Source organism: Abramis brama (genome assembly GCF_963993115.1).
Source record: "Abramis brama genome assembly, chromosome: 23".
Lineage (NCBI taxonomy): Eukaryota > Metazoa > Chordata > Actinopteri > Cypriniformes > Leuciscidae > Abramis > Abramis brama.
Genome location: NC_139985.1, coordinates 23,805,173 through 23,828,117, shown reverse-complemented (window position 1 = coordinate 23,828,117; position 22,945 = coordinate 23,805,173). Strand labels below are relative to the sequence as shown.

The following is a 22,945-nucleotide window of genomic DNA, read 5'->3' as shown; positions in this document are numbered from 1 at the left end:
AGTTTTTTACGACTGTGTTGTGAAATATACGCCCCCCCACAGCTGTAGGGGGAGCTCGTGGGGAAAACACGCGACAACAAAAGGGAAAATCAGCGAAGAAGTGACTAGAGTTCGCTAGAGTTGCAGAGTTCTCCTTTAAGTATTCAAGGAATTATTTTGAGATATTGTAGTATATTATTTTATCATATTAACAACTGGAAGTTGTTTGAATTGTCCATGGTGAAGAAGTCAGATTTAGTAGGTTGTATTTGTATTGAGAATTTCCACGACAGGTGGGATTAAACGTAACATTTAAGTGAGACAACTGTTACCATGTGTGCAAACAGCAGAATCAATCAATGAAACAGATAAGTTGAAACGCATGTATAATTTATTTTTTAAAAATGCTATGGAAATAATAATAAAAAATAAATAAAAAAACTTCCATGGGGAAAAAGAGTGTTGCCAAATCAAAAAGAACAAAACCAAGCAATTCCCATAACTAATGACCCAAACCCTCTAAACTAACTACAAAAAAGAAAATGTGAAAATGAAAATTTTAGCATACGAAGCCTTAAATGAACTACACTAAATAAAGACCAAAGGTACTGGGGGTTGCGATCACTCTGAACATAAAAGCTAATAATGAAAATACCACAAATAAATACTCAATTACGGCACAAACACAAATCAACCAAATTAGAAATCAAAGCCAAGCAACAACTTAAAGTAGTAAATTCACGACTGGCCGAGGAAGTCCGAAGATATGTCCATCTGTATGACACATCTTTGTCAAACTATAAAGACTCTCAGATGGCAAATAATTCTGCTGTGGGTTACACCATCAACATGCCTGTGGACACTGCCTAGTAACGGTCAGCATGTGCAATTGCATGTAGATGCGGACAACGACGCAGAAGTATAAATGAAAACCGACGCATGTGGCGTAGAGGCTGCGGCATATGTCCAACACAGAAGTATAAATTAGCTTGAACTCAAGTGTCATGGGTTGCTGACTTTGCTCACACCCACACCTTGAAATCAAGCCCTTTTATGCAGCTGGCATGTAAGCGGTTTGGTTGAGTGGAACAATGTCATCATGATGATTGACAGGCAGGAAGTCCAGTGATCGTACACCTAGGAGCGGAATAAAGAAACAACAGGGAACAGAAAAACAGAGCAAAAAACAAACAAAATATACACAAAACTATGTAACAATAAATATACACAAATTAATTCAAAAGTGTACTATCCAAGTAGTAATAGAAGGTGTTTGTTGAAATGATGACATTAGCGCACATTCAGGTAGTAGCCGTTCTGTTCTCTGGTCACACTAGATGGATACACAGTCATGCGGATCAACAGGGCGAATCAAGAAGTGTGATTTTCAAAGAGACAAATCACCATTTCAGACAAGTTTATGCACTTTCTTTTACATCTTTACTCTTAGTTGATGTCTAGATGTTTTGAAATTAATTTTTTCGATCCAAAACCCAGCCCACCTCTTCAATCGGACCAGGGCACGGTTCAGCGTTCCACGTGTTACTGAGCAATCACACAAGTCAAACAAACCTGACTTTGGGTGTCAAACGTGCTTGGGCACAGTTCTGATCGCCTAATGTGAGTACACCCTAAATAAGTTGCCTTTGGTTTGCTTGTTGGCGGAATAATGACAAATATATTAATGAATAATGTTTAATTAAGCATTAACAAGAACTGCACAATTTTTTAAATGACAGACATGGGATGTAGGAAGAGTATGTGCATCTACAAAACCTGAGATAAATGTCTCCGTGTATCATTTATTATTAGAAATGTACATCAGAAATTCAAAATTAACATTACTATTCTAATTTCCTTGCTAAAGATGTGGTAATAACAAAAGCCAATTTACAGGTTTAGGCTTTTTCCTTTGATAACAGTGACATATCTCCTTCATGGTGCTTGATTATATGTGATCTTGCCTGATTCCACTGAACAAACCCCTTTCTACATTTATTGCACCCAAATGGTTTTTCACCGGTGTGAATTCTTAAATGCTCTGCAAGATGCCAGCTCTTATAGAATCTTCTGCCACAAAATTTACAGGGGTAGTTTCGATCACCTTGGTGTAAAAGCATGTGGCTTTTCATGCTCTTTTGACGTTTGAATGGCCTATCACAAATCTTACAATAGAAAGGATATTTCCCAGGTCCCTGATCAGAAAAACTTAATTTAGGAGAGTGCCGTGGGTTTGTGTCCACATTTACACAGTCTGGCTGCAGGATTATTTCAACATGGGAGATCTGTGAGTCCAGTGGTTCTTCGGACTGATCTTCTGCTCGCCTTTCTGTAGGGAAATAAATGTTATTGTAGTTAAGTCTACAAATATGATTATCTGTTAAAAACTAGTGCTGGCAATCGATATATATATTAGGGCTAGGTAAAAAATATCGATTTCTCGATTTTAATCGATACTCATTTTTACAAACCGATATCGATTCTTAAATCCCTAAAATCGATTAGTCATCCTGTTTTCAGTTGATGAATGAATGTAACATTGTAGCGCGCATCCCATCCAATGAATCGCATTAATCTTTGTGCTTTGTTACAATTGATACGAAACAAAGTCTCAGATTTCAAATTACGTCCATTTTCTTACGAAATTCAAAAACATAAATACTGTTTTGGTGCTGTGGCATGAGATCGCTCTGGCGCAGCTCACCTCAAGAGAAGCAGCAGCGCGGAGCGCACATGATCTTCTCTTTCACCTTAATAATACCAGTTACAGTGCGAAATAAACATGAATGAGCATCTGCAAGTGTGTTAAAAGATAGAGTACAACTTATCGAAATCCGTATCATGTGACATGGAATCGCTCAATCAGTCTTTCAACAGTGGAAAGATGTCAGCAAATCAGCTTGTAAACAATGTCATGTACAGTAAACGTCACATTTACCAGTGACCATAAACTCGTTAGTCAGCTAGAAAAATTAACTCTAGAGAGGAGCATTTTGCTAAATATATGCACCATATTACATATTCATTATAATTTTTTATGTTCTTCAATTTTTAATGCATGTTTGAATAAATCTGGCAGGTTTTTATGACAGCCACCATTTAAATGTGTATATTTCATATAACTTTATTATTATAAAAATAAATAAAAGTGTAATTTAAGTGTTTGTACAAATCAGTTAATTTTTACCTTCAATATTATAGTAGGCTAATGAAGCCTATAGGCTACAACTGACTCCCATAGTTTACAGCATTAGTTAAGAGATTTGTTTTCCTTAAGAAAATTTGCCATGTATTGCACTTGATATCCAAAATAATCAATATTGAATCGAATCGGAATCGAATCGAATTGCAAGCTTGTGAATCGAAATCGAATCGAATTGTGAAATTTGTGTCAATACCCAGCCCTAATATATATATATATATATCACTGATAGATGGAGATAGATAGATACTTTTTTATCCATTAAACCCTCCGATACTCTTCATTTGGAGTGACACTGGTGATCTTTGGGGTCTTCTGAGACCCCAGACAATAACATGTAATTTTGTAACAGAAAAATAGGGGTTTTTTTTGTTTGTTTTTTAACAAATGTAATTTTTCTCTGTTTATTAATGTTTTTACTCCACATTTGTGCAGTTTTTGGAGGAGTTATGATATATTTTATATACATACATTAAAAAAAATTTTTTTTTAAATAGGTTTTTATTTAAAATACAAAAATTATACAAAAACAGCTTTTGATGTAAAATTCACTTTATAAAAGACCCAAATTTCTAGATTTCATTTATGGGAATAACATGGATAATTTTACATGGTTAAGTGTAACATTTTTGCCCTTATTTTGGAAAATGTAGTTTTAAAAGTAAAAAATGATCATTTTAACCACTAGATGGCTATACTAGAGCTCCACTATATGCTATTTGCTATTTGACTAACTGAAATATATCTTTTCACAAGTTTTTTTCCAGCTGGATTATTCATATATAAATATCATGAAATCACAATAAAAATGACTTTTTTGTCAAAGTTAAAAAACAAAGTTTTGACAAAGTTTGTCAAATAATAATAATAATAATAATAATTTCAATAATGTTACATTATGATTACAATCAAACCTGAAAAAGATAAAAGTTGAGTTTTTAGAGTTTATCATTTATTTAAATCTTTTTTTCATATAATTGTACAAATGTAATCTACACTTCAGTTACTCACTGTAACAGAACAGATATGCAGTGTTATATTATATACTGAGTACAAATACATGACATGAACATCAAAATGCAATGAACTGAACAGTATAACAAAAGAGCAAATAAAGCAGTAACTTTTGTCTCTTCCTCTCTCTCTCTCTCTCTCTGTATGTGTGTGTGTTCACATTTTCGATGTGTCAGTGTCACCAAATTTATTTGTGTGACTATTTTATGTGACAAATTATAAGAGAGCAGTTTTTATAGTCTCACCAATGTATTCCTCTGTGTGTGTGTGCGCATGATAATTTTGCATTGTGAATGTTTTTAGCACTGTTAGAAGTGTGCCACTTTATTTCTGTCTATGTGTGTTCTGCGTTGTTTCTGATTTTGATGATGAATGTTGTCCATTTTCTATGCAGGGTCCCCAGAGACCCCAAAGACCATGAGTGTGACTATTTTTTTTTTCACGCTAACATAAAAACAGATATCATTACAAATGTTTTTTTTTTTTTTTTTTTTGTAGATCTATAGGGTTGAGAGCCGTACAAAGTTTCATGCCATTTGGACAAAGAGAACATTTTTAAAAAATTCAGCCAAAGTCATTTGCGGGTTAAAAAGACCCAGAAGAACACCAAAGGGTTAATTATAGCCATTCAACATTACAGTATAACTGAAAGAGCAGGAAGAGATTTTCTCTTTGTCTTTTGTTCTTTGATTAACAATAATAGCCGCTTTTCCCCTGTCAGTGCGAGTAAGGGCTTTCAACAGGCTGGGCTGGGCTAATAGCCTCAGACCTATAGCAACGAGCCCAAAACCACGCTGTGTTTCCACCATTAGGCCTGAAGCTCCACAGTGCTACACTAAAACCCACCCGTAACACGCCTCTCTGGAACAACATCACACAAACCCATCATTTCACCACCAAATGGAAGTTTTATCAGAAAGAAATCACTGGAAACTAGCGAGATCGCAAAACTATCATGATAAAAGTGACCGTTTGTTGGCATTTTTGTTGTTGGATTTTGTCTCACAGCTCCCGGACCTTTATTTTGAGACAACCCTATGAAAAATCAGGAAAAACGAGGGGAAGGAGAAGGAAGCGGGGAAAACAAGGTGACGTTAAGCTACGCCTGAGGAAGCAGCATCTGACCCGGATTCCTGGGGAATGTTCAGTCCATGAGGAACAAAATGGATGAACTTCAGGGGTACGTTCGATTCCAGAAGGATTTTAAAAACTGTGGCATCCTGGCTTTTACCGACATGGTTCAATGAGCAAGACCTAGACACTGACCTGTGCATTGACAGATTTGGAACACCGTTTCGTTTGAACCGAAAGGCTGAGGTGACGGGAAAAAAAACTAGGTGGTGGGGTATGTTTGTATGATAACGAACGATACTGCCATGCTGTGACTGCTCGAGAACGGATTTGCACTTCGGATGTCGAACTTTTAACAGTATCATTGCGTCCTTTTTATTTGCCTCAAGAGTTTCCACAAATTGTTATGAGAGTTGTGTATATCCATCCGAAGGCAGATGCTGTTTCTGCTGCTAGTACCATTTTTGAGGTGGTACAAATACTAGAGTCGATTTCACCTGAAGCACAGTGTTTTATATTGGTTGATTTTAATCATGTGTCGCAAAAGCACTTGCACACTATTATCAATACATCACCTGCCCAACCAGACGGAATAAAACACTAGATTTGTGTTATGGGTCAGTGAAGGATGCTTACAAATCACTTCCACTACCTCCATTGGGCTCGGCCAATCACAACTGTGTGTTTCTATTGCCTACATACAAGACTGTTTTAAGGAGAGAGAAAGTACAAACAAAGGATGTAAAGGTTTAGACCAAAGAATCTGTGTTCTGTTTACAAGAGTGTTATGACTGCATGGACTGGAAAATGTTTAGAGAAAGCTGTGGTGATGATTTGGATGAACTTGCTGATGTAACTTGTTCTTATGTTGCCTTTTGTAGAGACATAATTCCTTGTTTCCTTTTATAAAAGTGAGATTAGAGTCAGATGGCTGCTAATAATTTGGGTTTGGCCTGGTCCAGTATGAAAGGTATATTAGGGTATGGTAGTTCATAGCACAATAATCAGGTCGTCTTAAACGGAAATAATTTGGATTTGGAATTTGCGAACGCCCTGAATGATTTCTATAATCGTTTTGATACAACTGATTTTAGTAAGGAAACCCAGGACTTGCGTCACAAGCTTGATGATAGCCAACCTTTTTTGTAGACCAAAGGGAGGAGGAAAGGGCCTTTCTTTCAGTTGGAGTTATTGAAAGATAAAAAAAATTCTTGAAAGATTTGTGAGATCTGAAATATTGAGGATGACTGAGGGTTTATTAGATCCGACGCAGTTTGCTTACAGATCTAAAAGAGGTGTAGAGGATGTCACGATCACCTTGATACATTTACTTTTGAAACATTTGGAGTGGAAGGGGTCTCATTCAAGAGTTCTATTTGTAGATTTTTCCTCTGCTTTTAATACAATTCAACCTCACGTTGAAAATCGTGTTATTTTGAAGTATGCAGACAATACTGTAATTGTCAGTCTGCTTCAGAATAATGAGAGTAGTCATGGACCAGTTGTTTCTGTCTTTGTAGAGTGGTGTGTGGAGTCTCACCTTCATTTGAATCTATTGAAGACCAAGGATATGGTAATTGATTTTAGAAAGAAGGTTTCTATGCATGAAGTCACATCCATTAAGGGTCAAACAGTGGAAGGTGTGCAATCTTATAAATACTTGGGGACAATCATTGATTCAAAGTTGAGAACGGTGAAGCTGTGTTTAAAAAGGGGCATCAATGTTTGTTCTTTTTAAGGAAACTGTGCAAATTTCAAATAGACAAAACACTAATGATTCTGTTTTATTTCATCAAATCAATTTAGTCTTTTTCTGTGGTGTCCTGGTATGGGAATTTATCTTTAAAGAGCCGGAACTCTATTAACCAAATTGTGAAATGGTCCAGTAAGTTGATTGGGGAGCTGCTACTTAACCCTGCTTCACTGTACACCAGGCAGGTACAGCGAATGGGTGTTTCAATTTTAAGTGACAGGCAGCATCCCCTGTATTATGAGTTCCAGCACCTTCCGTCTAATCAACGGTTTAGAGTCCCGCAGTGTACAACAAAACGTTATAAGAACAGCTTTGTCCCTGTATTGATGAATTCTATGAATAAGATGAAGCAATGGGTTTAGTATAATGTTTTAGGGCTTAATGTTTTTATAGTGTTGTCTATTGTATTGTCTACATGTATGAGAAACAGCCTGAACTTGTTCACTGAAATCTAATTTACTTACGGGTATAGAAAAGGAACCTGCACCTGAACCTGAGGAGCTTTAGTAAAACTGTAAAACCGGAGTCGCTTTTTTTATGACATGTGCGGAGCTAAATATGGATATCAGACAGTACGGTATAAAGAGACGAGATGTACTGACAGATAAAATAAAATAAATACACGATTGTGATAGCCTAAATCAGTGTTATTCAAATGGCGGACTGCGGTCCGGACCATGGGACAATCGCGCAAATTTAACGTTTCTACAGGTTAAAGTGAGCAGTGCATCAAAACAACGGAGCGGTCCACACCACAAACACTCAGTGTTGTTTATAATAATGATATTTCGGAGCTATATCTATAATATTTTTTATCTAGAGCCAAAAGTGCTTGATTCAAGCCCTTTCCGCTCCATCCGTGTTGCTTCTCTCTCTCCCTTGCTAAAAACGTAAAGCTAGAGCTGCAGACGACGCGGTTATTTTAAGAACAACAGTAGCAGAAACACGGTGAGCAGCAAAATAGATACTTTCGCTAAAACACAGCAGAAAACAAGACTGCAGCTGATACAATTATTTTGTATCTGTCATACAGATGACTCTGACCGTTTAACTACACCAGGTTAAGACTACACATTAATTACATTTAGCATTATTAATCAGCATATGAAGAGCATTTCATAATAAGTTATTTAGAGATGGCAACAAGGAAAGAAACTTTTTTTAATTTTTTTTTATTACTAGTTAACTTTGTTTTGTCCTCATGATGAGAGTTTTGATTATTAGATTATGTACATTGTTTTTCAGTAGTTTATTGCTTTGATATAAACACTGCGCTATGTGCCATACACGTAGGTGTCTAAATGTAAAATAAATAAGTAAATAAATAAATAAAAATAGCCTGTTAAAACATCTGATCGAACCTTTTAATTCTCATATCCAGATGGGAGAAATATTTACTTTTTTTGGGTACATTTCTGGTAAAAATCACTGTTTTGGCTCTCTGGGCCAAAGATTCTCATCTTTGATGACTATTTTGAGTGTTTAGGTTTTTTTATTTTTTTATTTTTTATACTCCTGCTGTCTTGATGGAAATGTATAACTGTTCCAAAAAAAGTATTGTCCGAACCTCGGCTGGGAAGGAAATATAGAGACCGGACCTCTTGGAACATTAACTGAATACCCCTGGCCTAAACTATTTGTCTGATTTCTTCAAGCGGTTATATTTAGCATGTTTACTTTGGTAATGGTTTGTGCACTTTTGCATCACATATAAATGTTTCTCCCTTATACGGTAATCAGAATCCACATAAAATCACAAACAGAAGTTATTCAAACACTCGCTGCAATCTGAAAGTGAGTTTTGAGCTAAAATTATTTTAAAAAGTCTTTAATGCTGATTAGCTGATTAGGAATCATTCGCGGCGCTGCGGTCTCCAGACTCAGATAAACTCCGCCTCTGTTCAAAACAACTCATCAAGCCCGAGCCTCAAGCCCAAAAAACCCTGTCCGCTGGCCCAGAGGAAGCCCCAACGAGGCCCGATCAAGCCCCGGAAGTGACAGTGGAAAAGCACGCCCGCTTCTGGTCCGACAGTGGAAATGCGGCTAATGACAGACAGCAAACGGGATTATTAGGCTGCTATCACTTAGGCCCTGTTTACACCTGGTATTAAAATGCGTTAAAAGTGTTTTAATGTTTTAACCACAACGAGAAGTGCTTGGCACATGATAATTCCACTTTAATTTGTGTTCTAAATAGCAGATGTTCTGAGAAAATATTTTATTTTTAGAGAATAATAATCGATGCACATTTGACTCCAAACAGAAACAGACACAGAAGGACGGTGATCGAACACCATTGGCCCGAATAAGTCCGATAACACAGTACTGTACAAACTCTGCTGAACGCAGCTGTGCTGTTTGTGTCGAGACGTGCATAGACTGACAGTAGGAAACGGTAAGATATGCACGATTTATTTTTTAAATGTTTTGTCAGTGAAGAGCTGAGTCTTACATTTATTTACACTTAAAAAAAATAAGGCCTATCTGTTTCCATTACAAATATATAAACATCCTAAAATATATGTTTACCTTGTGGGCTAAATTGCATTAATTTGATTTGTTTAAAGCAATTAAATACTAATTAAATACAATTAAATTTGGAGAAGATTGAGAATAACTCTTCTCTGAAAACTTTCTCTGAAATGTTATAACATTTTTATTTATTTATTCTAAAACAAGGCAAGAATACTGAACGATTTTTAGCAATGTAATGTGACTGCACATAGTCCGCATCTCATATTTTCTTAATGCCTTGTACCGTGTTGAACATGGTATCACGTGGATGGAATAAGCATGGAAATGATATGCAGATGCAGATGATACGCAGATGCAGAAAACTAGGCATTGTAAGCTCCATATATGGTTATTTCTAAGGGGGCGATGCATGTAGCCTACGCACAATCTTCCGCTGACTGGGTTTTATAAAGGGAATTTTGCGCAGGTTCTGGCATACTTTTGTGCGTACGCAAAATCTAGCTTGTGTGTACGCACACTTTTAGGATGAAAACTACGGAAAGTTTTATACATGAGGCCCCAGGTGAGAACAGGTGTGTGTCACTCTTTACGTTCATACGTTCACACTTTTTAACTCATTTAAGACTCTGCTTACGATGATACTCGCCAATAAATTGTGCGTTGTTGTTTTTTTGTCCATCCAAGCGTAAAAGAGAACTCAGTGTGGCACTGGCGCGCTGTCTGAAGCGACACTCTGTGCGTGTGTTTCAGGTGTTTTTTCACAGAGAAGCGCTTCACAGATAGCGCACCAATACAGATTTGAGTTGTGCAAAACAAATTAATGGCATGTGTTAATTTTTACAGCTCTATTAAAAACACAGTGTTGAAATGGGTTACCCCAGAATGGAAATTAATTTCATTCTTTGGCCTGAAGTCCCAATTCATTGACCTGCCTAACTCAACCCGTCTTGAGACCTTTTTTTTTTTTTTTTTTGAGGATTAAGAATTAAGACTGGCAAACATAGTGTCATTTGACAATCTGATTGACAGCTATAATGATAATCACCTGCATGGAGTCTCTCATGTTCTTTCAAGTGGAATTTCGATTTAAAACGACTTCCACATGAACCACAGCAGAAAGGTGTCTGGTTCTGGTGCACTAAAGTGTGTCTCTGCAAACGTCCTTTGGTGCTGAACATTTTTCTGCAAATCTTGCATATGAATGTGTTTTGGTAACTTTGAATTGTCTTTTGTGACATCTCATCAGAACTTTCAATGTAAAGTTGAAGACACGACAGGTCTTGTTCAGGTGCTGGAACTTCAACATGACAATCACTGCCAGACTGCACTGCAGAGGGGTATGAATGTTTAGCCTGATTTTCACACAGCTCTGACTTAACTGTGATTGATGATTGTGTATCTGTACCAGCTGTGATTGATGATTGTGTATCTGTACCACCAATATCTTCATTCTTCGACAGCACATTTGGCAGAAGTGTGAGGCAGTGAGAGGGTCCCTGCCATTTAAAACCTTCAGAAAGGGGAGAAGTATTGGTAGAAGCTTGTCTCAAAGGCTCATGGGGCATCACAGTGGCAACCTCCATTTTTACTTGTATTTCTGACAGTTCTGAACCCAATGGAACTTGCAGACATCCATCTCTCCGAGTATCTGTGTGACATGAAGCAAAAAATTAGTTTTTACTTGTAAGACAGGGAAATGCTAAATATAATGTTCAAGTCAATTTAAAATGCCATTCACCACCATTTACAGGAATACACTATACAAAACTGGCAGATTTTTGTCCTGATTTACAGTCTGGAGGAGTCAACACTAGTTGTCAAAGGTAATAGCCAGTTTGCAGAGTTTGTGAAGTCAGAGATGACACATTTCAAATAAAAAGGCAAAGTGTACTGGGCTGAGTTTCCCGATAACGTTGTCTCTTAGCGCGCTACGAAGACTCTTAAGGTATAACTTAACTGAAGGTATACTATTTCTAGGCGTGTTCCCCGAACCATACCTTAGGAAGCCGCTTAAGATATACCTTCTTACGTGCGACGTTACCCGGCGCTGTCCGTGGCGATGGTGCTGAATTGGTTGATATCGATGGCTTGAGAATCAATTATTCTCTCTTGCAGGGGCTGTTTATGTGAGAAAGCGGTGATCTTTATAAATGAAGCACTTCAGAAATAGTTGAAATTGCATTTACTAGGACTCATGGGATATAATAAAAAATAATCCAAACTATAATAGCCTATAATAGCATTGCCTACATATTTTTAAATTGTATCATATATTGCTGCCATAATAACCATTTAAATTTTTTATGTGCTTTATTCTCTTTCCCATTTTTGTTCGCTGAGGTGGAGCTGCGATGAAATATTGTTCTTGTAAATACTTTCAAGCATTTCAGTAATAAAAGTGTACGTCATACGTACGGTGCTCGGCAGTGATCAAAAAGGATTTAAACAGTGAATTTTGAAACAGTGGATTCAGACGGCAATTAAATTACCACACGACCTGTTTGTCAAAAAACAGGAGGTACTAATTTGGCCAGGGATTTTTACGTGGGTTGGGTGAGAAAAAACACTGATATTATGGATTCGGACGGCACTAAAATCACCGACTCACCCTTGTAAATGTTTAAAATACCGTACGAGCCCATGAGAAACAATATTAGCGTCTGAATAGGACTTAACTGACAGTAGCCTATGCTTTCACTGGCCTTTAAAAGCGCTCTTTAATTAAAATAAATTTATAACATTTTATTATATATAATAATATAATTAAAATTCTAACAACAATCAGTGTAATGACAATTTTATTCTTTGCATGAAAACACTTGAATTAGCCTAATTTAATACTGTCTGTGTGTATTAAAACTTCAGAATTATATTCGTATAGACCTGCAACAGTGATAAGGTAAAGCTAAGAGTGGTCCAGACCTTACAGAAGGTATACTTAACTAAGAACGTTTCGGGAAACACGTATTAACGATAAGGTACAGCTTAAGGTGTAACTTAAGAACGACGTAGCGTTAAGAAGGTTTCGGGAAACCCAGCCCTGATTTTTTTTTAGCTTTAGACTATGATCTTATCCAGTCGGAGGACATCAATCATGCTTGATATTTTGAGAGCCGACTTTAGATCACATGTTTACATTTGCCATGCGTCTCCAAGCAAAATAAAATCCACATTCAGGTTATGGTCCTGAGAGGAGTGCAGAGGAAGGAGCGCAGTGCATGCAGTGACATCATGTCAGAATCACATGTAATAAAATACCTAACTTTATCACTATAAATATAAACAAATAAGATGGCTTTTAGTACTCACTATCAAGCTAGCATATCGATACTGGTAAAGTTTAAAATATATTTTGTTTGATTCGGTAAAGAGCTATATTTAGGCTATAGGTAACGAGCTATATTTATAAGGCAAAGCTAAAAACAGGTTGCATTGATACACGTTTTTCCATTACCATCAGTTAAACTGTGATGAAGGTGAATTTCGTGTAAGAGTCATAACATATACGGTGTTTTGCATGTAAGAGTTTACATGATGAAAACATTGTTGACTCTGATGAGGACTAACGTTACACTCCGGTGACAAGTACCGCATCGTCGGTTCAAGGACAGGTCCGGGGTCGAGGGCGAAGCAGAGGAGGTCGTTCAAGAGTGCGGGCAACCAGGGTCCGAGGAAGTAGTTTTTGCCTTGTTTGCCTTCGCTGACTTTATATGCAGGTGCTTTGAATTTTGAATGCTCTTTTTCTCTGCCATAATTTTACTCTTCGTAGGTTCCGCGCCTCTCTTGCACTCCCCTCAAATCAAACGGGTGCGCGCGCATATGGGCAGATCTAGCAACAGTGGTGGTAGCCTTGGTTGCGAGAGTGAGTGACAGTCGCCCAAACCAATCAATTGTTTCGTCCCGGATGGAAATAATGAGCTGTGTTTATTGCAGATTAAAAGGTCTACAGTCACTCGATTTTTAAACTCTCTTTTTCAGAGCACTTACATTTTAATTATGTATTGGTATATAAAGACAGTTTAAACAAATTTGAAAAAAAGTTTTTTATAAAAATCCTACCTACCCTACCTTTAATTCAATATTTTTAAAATAGACTGCAGCCATTAACAGAGCCTCTATTAATGTACATGTTGTTTAGTTGACTATTTAGAAACAAACTGTGATTCTTAATTTATCCTGAATCTTGCAGCTCTGTTAAATTAATGACAACCTGTATTTGAGGATAGTTTATTTGTGCATTGTGCATTTCTCAATCATTATTATTATTGCATTGCATTATACAGTAAGTTTTGCCCTTCAAAACTAAAACTGATATAAAAAAACCTAACAATTTCTGTTAAAAATGATTTCATTGCAAAGCTATTATATTCTTAACTTTTGACTATATAAACAACCACATCGGCACAACACTGCTCAGTTTGGGTCACTGAATAGGCTACTCCGAGGTATGAGTAGGCTATTCTCATTAGATGGGCAAGAAAAGCCGATGTACCAAATATGACACCAAACATAAATCTTATTTGAAATAAACATATAGACTTTTCTTACTATTATTTCATACGTCAGGCGTTACATGGTTAAATAAAAAACAATTTAATAATGCCAATTTAAATACAACTTATCATCATGACATCCATTATATTATAATATGATAAAAGTGAGAACAACATATTTGAGATTGAGCGTTGATGATATACAGCGTGTGACTGATGATATGTAACATGAAGGTTACCTGAAAAAGGGTACTTCAGATAATTCTATAGTACTACCATTGATCATGGCCAAAAAGCATGGTATTCCCATTGACCATGACAAAATAAAATAGTTTAGAGTGAATGTTTTACTAACCATGGCGTGTTTCTGCACAGACGCTGTTTCGGCTGTGAGTCAGTGTACTCCTGAGACAACAGTTCTCTTGCTTTAGGCGCTCTATCTCCTGCTCATATTCAATCATATTGTCTTTGACAGCGTCAAATATTTCTTCGGCTACTGCTGTCATGCGCTTCACCAAAAACGAATGAATAGACACAAGTCCCATTTTGATCATTTTGTTACAATGTACAAACTTCCGTTTCTTCTTCTTCTTCTTCTTTCTTTGGCAACCGCACTAAACAGTGCATTACTGCCATCATCAGGTAGCTCAAAAACATTTTCCTATACCTCTTAACCCTTGTGTTCGGGTCTGTAGAAAAATGATACGATTAATTATTTTTTCAAACTCAGACTCATTGGCCGTGGCTCATTTTCTGTTAAGAATATATATCTGAACACATTTTCAATGACCACACACTGTACACCCCCCTACACATTTATATTATTAGACTCCCCGAAACTATAGAGTCACGGAACGCGGTCTAATTAATTGAAATCATGAAACTAATGCAATTATTTTATAACTTAGCCTATACAACATTTAATAAAAAAATTCTATGAATTATTATTTTTTTTTTTTTCTTTACACAAATTCGGTGTTGTGTTTTTTTTTTTTTTTCTGGTAATCAAATGAAGACGTAAAACATTAATCATATGAAATTAAACAAACTTTTTTGTCAAACAATGTGCTGCACAATGAGCTTTAGCCTACAGTTAAAATTAAAACATGGAAGAAAGATTGTGATTATTACTTTAAAAATAAAGTTTTGAATTTTGATGACAATTTATTTGTATTAGTGTTAGTATTACTATTACATTGAGACGTATCTAATTTGGCCAATGGCCTTACACTGTTTCTGTTTTTTTCTAAATAAAAAAAAAAAAAAAAAAATATATATATATATATATATATATAACAAAAAGGACCGATAAGAATAATGAATGCCCATTTAATGAATCCCTACCCATGAGTTACATGACATAACTTACATGAGTCAAATAAATCAGTTAAGGCTGTCCTGTCCTGACCTAATGTAGCGCTACCTAACCACTGTGTGGAGGCTAAAAGATGGCGTCCAGGAGATGTCTGAACCGAAAATAAGGTCTCGAGGAGGAGAAACTACAAAAATAACACTTCATGTTCACTTTTTTTATGTTGATAAGTTAAAGTAATGTAAAAACATGTTGTCATGACTTATTGATGGTATTTTTATGCTTTATATTAAACAATTAGCCTACGTACATTAATCAAGATTACATTTTAATAACAACTCAGCAATAACTCATTTACTTATAAATTATGCTTACTTCAAAACTTGGCACAGGCTGTAAGTTGATTACATTTTAAATTAACTGACAGCCCTAATAAAAAAAAAAGTAACCAACTCCGGACAATCACTTGGAAATCTAGAGTGTAATGTTTAGTTTTGTTTCAGTTTCTCCCTGTTCCTACGTGTTTGACTGTAAGACTGCTTTCTTTATTAACTTCTATGCAGCATCAAGATCCACCTCTCTTCTTGTCTCAACCCCATCATAACAAGGAGATTGATAAGCAGAAAGTTATTTTTAATGTTATTGTGTCTTTCTTTGTAATTATCAAATAGACTTGCAATCAAAAAGTTTGTGAGCCCTTTATAATTATAATACTCATAAAATAATAATTGATTACTCATAAAATGCTGCTTGCAGCTGCACCAACCAGACAGCTGAGGATGTTTCTGATCATTTTATGTATAACTTCAGGAAATGGTGATGGACTTCACTGAAATGAAACGCTCCGAACTGAACAATTTAAATTGCGATCCTAGATGGGGCTTTACCAACACCGCAGTACATTCCATCTATGCACCTTAGCAAACAATGTGAGATGAACAACACTAAGCAATAAAAAAAAAAAAAAAATCAATCAATTAATAATTTATACATTTTTGATTAATACATTCATCAGTTGTATGTGAAGCCTATTAAATATATCTATATCTTGTATCACCTTACAGTTTTTGTTCCTTTCTGAGGGCATAAGAACAAATATGGGCAATTTACAAAGCTTGAACTGCTCAATGACAACCTGGATTTTCTGAAATTAGCGCTGCAATATTCTTCTGTAAAGCACTATATAAATAATACACACACACACACGTCTGGTTCACTATCTTTGTGTGGGGACTCGCCATAGACGTAATGGTTTTCATTTTATACTGTACAAACTGATGTTCTATCCCTACACAAACCCTAGCCCTAAACCTACCCATCACAGAAAATGTTCTGCAGTTTTACATTTAAAGGGGTGTTGATTATGATTTCACTTTTCTAACTTTAGTTAGTGTGTAATATTGCTGTTTGAGCATAAACAACATCTGCAAAGTTACAATGCTCAAAGTTCAAAGCAAAGGGAGATTTTCTTTTAAAGAAATAGCTTTTTAAGGACTACATCAAACGGCTGGTAAGGACTACACGACATTCCTCCCGGGTTAGTGACATCATGAACCCCAAAAATTTACATAAACCCCGCCCCTGGAACACGATTTATAGACTATCAAGACAGAATATGCTAATCAATGACTAGAAGATAACTACACAAAAGCTACATAAATTCACCAACTATTCAGAAATGTTGTCTACATGTTTTCACTTCTTCTTGTCTCTCTCTATCTTTCTGACTTCGGTTTGAACAATTTTCAGTGCATGTCTGTGTGAGATAAAAGGACACAAGCTGTTGTAGCTCCGCCCTCTGTGCTGGGAGCAGCAGCTCATTTGCATTTAAAGGGACAGACATAAAATGGCACATTTTTGCTCACCTTTAAAAAGTCTGTCGAGTATTTTGAGCTAAAACTTCACATACACACTCTGGGGACATCAAAGACTTATTTTACATCTGGTGAGAAGGGCATTATACCAGCCCTTTAAAAAAAATTATAATAATAATTCTGTATGATTTATAAGCTTGTTCCCTCATGAGGACCTAAATTTTCCAAAACACGAGTCCCCATGAGTCAGTGTGTGTAACACAATTCGTTGTTGTGGGAAGGAGGAGGCGGGAACCGGCGAGCATTCAAAGACTTTTAATAATAAATAAACAAATACAAAAACGAAAGTAAAGACGGCAGCCCCTTACGGTCGACTGCATTCACACACAATAAAACAAAACAACAAATAAAATAGTCCAGGCCTGGTCCTCTCTCGTCCTTCACGATCGTCGCTCCTCCGTGAGAGACCGGTGGGTCGCGCAGGTGTCGCTCATCAGCAATCACGCCACCGGCCTTGCGCCGCTCTCTCACGGCCCTCGGCCTCGTCCTGCTCGCCACAGTGTGCATTCAGATTGAAATCCCCACGGGGATAGAAAAACAACCACAAGCGCAGGCGCAGACACACACACACACGTATATAAGTGCAGATGTTAGCAACTTTTTAAAAATCACTTTGAAATCTCCTTTATTGACAGAAATGATGTGTGGAAACAGTATGTGAATTCCATTTCCTTTCCACAAATTAGATGAAAGTCTCTGTAGAACATAAAATATTACTAACAACTAACATTATTCTAAATTCTTTTGAGGTGATGACAAAACCGGTTTTACAAATTTAGGCTTTTTTTCTTTGATATCTGTGACATATCTCCTTCATGATGCTTAGTTATATGTGCCTTTACCTGATTCCATTGTACAAACCACTTTCCACATTTATTGCACCCAAATGGTTTTTCACCAGTGTGAATTCTTAAATGCTCTATGAGATGACATCTCTTATAGAATCTCCTGCCACAAAATGAACAGGGGTGTTTTCGATCACTTTGTGGCAAACGTATGTAGTTTTTCATGCTCTGCTGAAGCTTGATTGGCCTGTCACATTTCCTATGATATTTTCCAGGGCCCTGATCAGAAAGACTTAATTTAGGAGAGTGCTGTGGGTTTGTGTCCACATTTACACAGTCTGGTTGTAGAATTATTTCCACATGGGAGAGCTGTGAGTCCAGTGGTTCTACTGACCGATCTTCTGCTTGTCCTTCTGTAGGAAAAGAAATGTTATTGTAATGAAGTCTACAAATATGATGACCAGTTAAAAACACAATGTTGGCAAATTACTTGTATTTTTTGGACTAAAGCTCTCATTCATGAAATCCTTTTTATCTTTCATTCAATACCTCAGGGATTGATTACATTCTGCTGAATCTACCCTGACAGCGTCTCACCCTAGCAGAAGTTCTGTTTCTTTCGCACAAGATGGAGACACCAATATTAGCATTTTGCCGCCACCTAGTGGTTCACAGAGAGGGAACTGGAATTTCTTGTTTCACCATATCTCCATGATAAAGATGCTCAAGGAATTGCTTGGAAATCCATCCATACTACACATATTTACATTTCAGGTAGGATGCTGCCTTAAATAACTACAGCAGCTTGCTAGGTTTTCAACAAAGCCAGTTTGCACTTCACCCACTGTGGTACAGAATGCAATTGTGCATTAATCCGACAAAGAAGTGTTCAATTAATATAAATTGTGTGTTGAAATTAAGATTAAATTAAAATGAGGCAAACTTGTGTGGTTTTTCAAGGTTTATGTGAACAAGTCACTAGACTAGTTAAGAACACAGATGTTTTAAAACAAAGTTGTTGTGTCTATTACATTGAAAGTTCTGAAACTACCAGAATACCTAATATATTTTAGTTTTGAAATCAACTTATTTTCAGGACATCCTTAGCATTTCCATGACAGTAGTTCCTGTCCAGTCTTGTTAACATAGGCAGATCTGCTGTGGTAGATCATACAATATAGAGAGCTGCATTGGGACTGGGATCCCGCGAGTCCCAAGTCCCAATGCAAATCTCGTGGGAGAGGGCAGTTTTACCTTTGCTGCGGTGGGAGTGGACGGTCAAAAAATACAGCACGGGTCCCACAGTACCGTGTAACAAGAAAGGAGTCAACAAATGAAGTTCACCGTAGTCGATCATTAACATTCTCTTGCACCATAGCAGGCTAGGCCAAACGATTCATTATTTAATTCATTCGTGAAAAAGTACGTTTAATGTTTTTTAGTATTTATTTACTTTTTGCTATATGTTAATTACCTAGGCTACATAAACACCAGTGATATCATTTTATACAGTTTCACTTTCTACAAGCTGTGACAGAATGTTTGCAGGTGCGGGCGGTAATGGTTAGAAATTCAGAAAGGAGCGGGATTAAGAAAAGGGTCTGCGCAGGGCTCTAATATAATATAAACTGCCACTGTGTATAAGAGATTATGCACTAGAATCACTGCTATCATCACCTAAAACTACAAAACTGCTTTTTAAGTGATGTTGAATAAATAAAGGGATTGTTGACCTTTGTTTTGTTGGATAAGAAAAACTAGCAGCATCATGCCATGTGACCCACATTTGCTTTTTAATCTTTAAAAATGTGTAGAATATAATATACGCAAGGAGCCAGACTGAGAACCTCGTATGGCTGGGACTGTACTAGGGCCTTAAATATGGACACATCAAAAGGGAATCTAAAAGTATTTTACTTAAATTGTCTGGAGTTACAGCCGCTGCATAAAGCAATCAAAATATTTTAAATAATATTTCATTTAATAACATTACATCATCAGAAGAAAAGCAGAGTTCTCTCTCAGATATTTGTTTTGATATTTTAATTTGCAATACAGTATATCTAATAAAACATTAAAATTTAAATTCATTTTTTAAGGCGTATCGCAGTAAGCTGCCTTAAGGTGCTTTCTGACATGATTTGATCGAGAAAAACCCCTTCCACATCTTGGGCAGCTGTAGCGATAATCACCTGCATGAAGTCTCTCGTGTTCTTTCAAGCTGGATTTCGTTTTAAAACGTCTCACACATGAACCACAGCAGAAAGGTCTCTCTTTTTGGTGTACTAACATGTGTTTCCGCAAATGTCCATTGTTCCTGAAAGACTTGCTGCAAATCTTGCATAATGCACTCTGGTGTTTTCGCCTTGCTTTTTGTAACACCTCATCAAAGGTTTCAAGCTCGAGTTGTAGAGACGACGGTTCTTGTTCAGCTAGTTTTAGTTCGACATGACAATTGCTGCCAGACTGCACTGCAGATGAGTTCGATTCACTGGCCTGATTATCACACAGCTCTGACTTAACTGTGATTGATGACTGTGTATCTTCATTCTTCGGCATCACCTCTGGCAGAAGTGAGAGGCACTCGTGGTGTTCCTGCCCTGTGACTGCTTCAGAAAGAGGAGAAGCTTGACTCAAAGGCTCATGAGACATCACATTGGCAACCTCCAACTTTACTCGTATTTCTGACAGTTCTGAACCCGTCTGACCTTGCAGACATCCATCTCTCTGAGTATCTGTGTGACATGAGGCATAAGATTAGTTTTCAACTGTAAAAACAGGGAAACAATAAACAGCAGTGTTCAAGTTAATGTGAAATGCAGATCACAACCCAGTTTACTTCAGTAATCGTATGCATTTTATTCTTAACAAGAGGTATTTGTTTAGTTTTCGAAAAATCATAAATTTACTTTAAAGAACATTAAAATGAGAAACTGATTAAAGAGTCTTTCCTCTTTCCTCACAATATTGATTTATTCACCTTTACATTAAAAACAATGTAATAATAGGCAATTAAAAATGTTGGTGTTGATAAATATCTTTACAGCATATTTATGATCGTTATTTGGAAACCTTCGCGTAACTAACCGTTAAGGTTCTTCAAATAATGGTATTACCATTTTTCATGACCAAACATTGTAAAACCATGGTCATTTTTGTGCGTGTACAACGTTATTTTTTCTCTGTAGGAATATGACTTCAATATTGTTAGCCTAATACATTGGATACCTCTCTTTAAGAAGGTAATTATAGAGGGAATTCAGTTCTTGTTTATTATTGGTTTATAATAGTGAATGTGATACTGACCATGGCATGTTTCTGCACAGCTGCAGTTTCGGCTCCTCAGAGAACAGTTCTCCTGCTTTAGACGCTCTATCTCCTTCTCATATTCAATTATACTGTCTTTTACAGAGTCGAATATTTCATCGGCTACTGCCATCATGCGCTTTATCATAAATGAATAAATAGACTCTAGTCCCATCGTGGACACTTTTGTTTTTCAAGCTATTACGTACTACTCTTCTTCCGTCTCGCAACTACTTCTGTGTGTAACGACGATTAACTAACACCATTGGGAACATTAGCGCCACCTTTCGAAACGGAGAAAAAATTGCCTCTGCTGTCTGTAGGCTTCCTGCTTTGCATGTAGGACTCGATGATGGTGAGATTAGATCTCTGAGTGAAGCATACCAGGGGTGTGCAACGGAGCCAATGTGTGTAGGCTATCTATCTGATTTTTTGTTTGTTTGTTTTTTGTATGCTGTATTCGCATAAATCCAAAAGTGTGCGGGGCTTTAACAGGAAGTTCGTGAAATTATATGAGAAACTCGTTTTAAATAAGTCAGTTCCCTCCATTTAACAAATAGCCTTGGATAACTCATAACATTTTATTGAAATATCTTCTAATCAAAATAATAATACTAATGTTAAATGTAATTCCTGTACATTTAGCTGCAGCTGGGGCTATTCTAAAAGTCCTACAACACATCTGGTCAGTTGTGCTTATATAAAATCCAGTCTTTTTGATGCTGATTCATAACCTGCACATCTTTATACTTGAAAAATACATTTACAGGGTATATACAGGAATCATTGAGTTAAATTTAAGACCCTTTAAGACCTTTTTTAAGACCCCTTCCATACATTTTAATCCCTCATCACCACTTCAAGTTTTAACCGTTACATCGGTGACACCTTACATTTAGCCTACAATACTGATTGTAAGGTAGCACAACTAAACAGTCTTGTTTATACTATATAACAGTTTGTGATAACTCCTTATCAATACAACATAATTCAGAAAAGTGGGAATGAAGCACAAGTGAATTAATTGAGTGAATAACCCAAATGCAAGGTTTATTAGAAAGAGAAACCAGATTAGACCAATAAACAAAACAATTGAAAAAAAAAAACTTATGGAAGTGGGAAAATAAACCTTGAGTTCACAGAGTATATTCAAAAGATTTGTAACATCAGCTCTTATAACTATATGCAAACCATAGCTCTTTTGTGGAACACTTCTCATGACAAACACCTGACTGGCCATAGCCTATAGCCTGTTTAATTAGCTGTGATTACGGAGTGCTTGATTTGATGCACCAGAGCAAATGTCAGTAGCCTACTAGGGGTGTGCACGAATATTCGATCTTTAATTATTATTCGAAAATTAAAATACTTTTTGAATTTTACTACGTTGCTTTGCTGGCAGTAAATGCTATGAATCCATGATAAATCCAGCACTAACTCGCAGTTATATAAATGCACTGGGTGGCGCTGTGGAGCGTGTTGATTGTATTTAATCACATGACGTCGTCGTCTGCCTCGCGAAGTTTGGAATTTCTTGGATGAAAATGATCTTACTAAATGATATTACAAAATGGAATTACTTTTAATCAAATTAATTAATGATACTGAGCTATCATAATATGATAGCTCAGTATAATATCATCACCACAATGAGAAATCACATGAAATCCAAACACCAGTC

At 36.5% G+C, this 22,945-nt stretch overlaps 2 protein-coding genes across 4 annotated transcripts; both read right to left on the bottom strand.

Moving 5' to 3' along the window:
• Positions 1–336: 336 nt before the first annotated feature.
• Positions 337–14,621, bottom strand: LOC311074296 (uncharacterized protein). Its single transcript, XM_084100785.1, has 3 exons — positions 14,343–14,621; positions 10,540–11,142; positions 337–2,308 (listed from the first exon to the last, which is right to left on the bottom strand). The coding sequence occupies exons 1-3, from the start codon at positions 14,539–14,541 to the stop codon at positions 1,878–1,880; spliced, it is 1,233 nt and encodes a 410-aa protein (XP_083956911.1). The 5' UTR covers positions 14,542–14,621; the 3' UTR covers positions 337–1,877.
• Positions 14,622–17,412: 2,791 nt separating this feature from the next.
• Positions 17,413–21,508, bottom strand: LOC311074530 (uncharacterized protein). Of its 3 annotated transcripts, none has more exons than XM_084101236.1 (3): positions 21,265–21,508; positions 20,151–20,693; positions 17,413–18,371 (listed from the first exon to the last, which is right to left on the bottom strand). In XM_084101236.1, the coding sequence occupies exons 1-3, from the start codon at positions 21,437–21,439 to the stop codon at positions 17,941–17,943; spliced, it is 1,149 nt and encodes a 382-aa protein (XP_083957362.1). In that variant the 5' UTR covers positions 21,440–21,508; the 3' UTR covers positions 17,413–17,940. The 3 variants fall into 3 exon arrangements, with proteins under 3 accessions (XP_083957362.1, XP_083957364.1, XP_083957363.1); XM_084101238.1 differs by having other exon boundaries at positions 20,482–20,693; XM_084101237.1 differs by having other exon boundaries at positions 17,413–18,368; positions 21,265–21,497.
• Positions 21,509–22,945: the final 1,437 nt, after the last annotated feature.

What these genes read in the sequence shown, in the direction of transcription:
- LOC311074296 (XM_084100785.1), bottom strand. Translation starts at nt 14,541, where the DNA reads ATGATCAAAATGGGACTTGTGTCTATTCATTCGTTTTTGGTGAAGCGC. An exon ending in CTGTGCAGAAACACGCCATG is followed by an intron (nt 11,143 to 14,342) that starts GTTAGTAAAACA and finishes CATGTCACACAG; the next exon opens with ATACTCGGAGAGATGGATGT. An exon ending in ACATGAGAGACTCCATGCAG is followed by an intron (nt 2,309 to 10,539) that starts GTGATTATCATT and finishes ATTTCCCTACAG; the next exon opens with AAAGGCGAGCAGAAGATCAG.
- LOC311074530 (XM_084101236.1), bottom strand. Translation starts at nt 21,439, where the DNA reads ATGGGACTAGAGTCTATTTATTCATTTATGATAAAGCGCATGATGGCA. An exon ending in CTGTGCAGAAACATGCCATG is followed by an intron (nt 20,694 to 21,264) that starts GTCAGTATCACA and finishes CATGTCACACAG; the next exon opens with ATACTCAGAGAGATGGATGT. An exon ending in ACACGAGAGACTTCATGCAG is followed by an intron (nt 18,372 to 20,150) that starts GTGATTATCGCT and finishes CTTTTCCTACAG; the next exon opens with AAGGACAAGCAGAAGATCGG.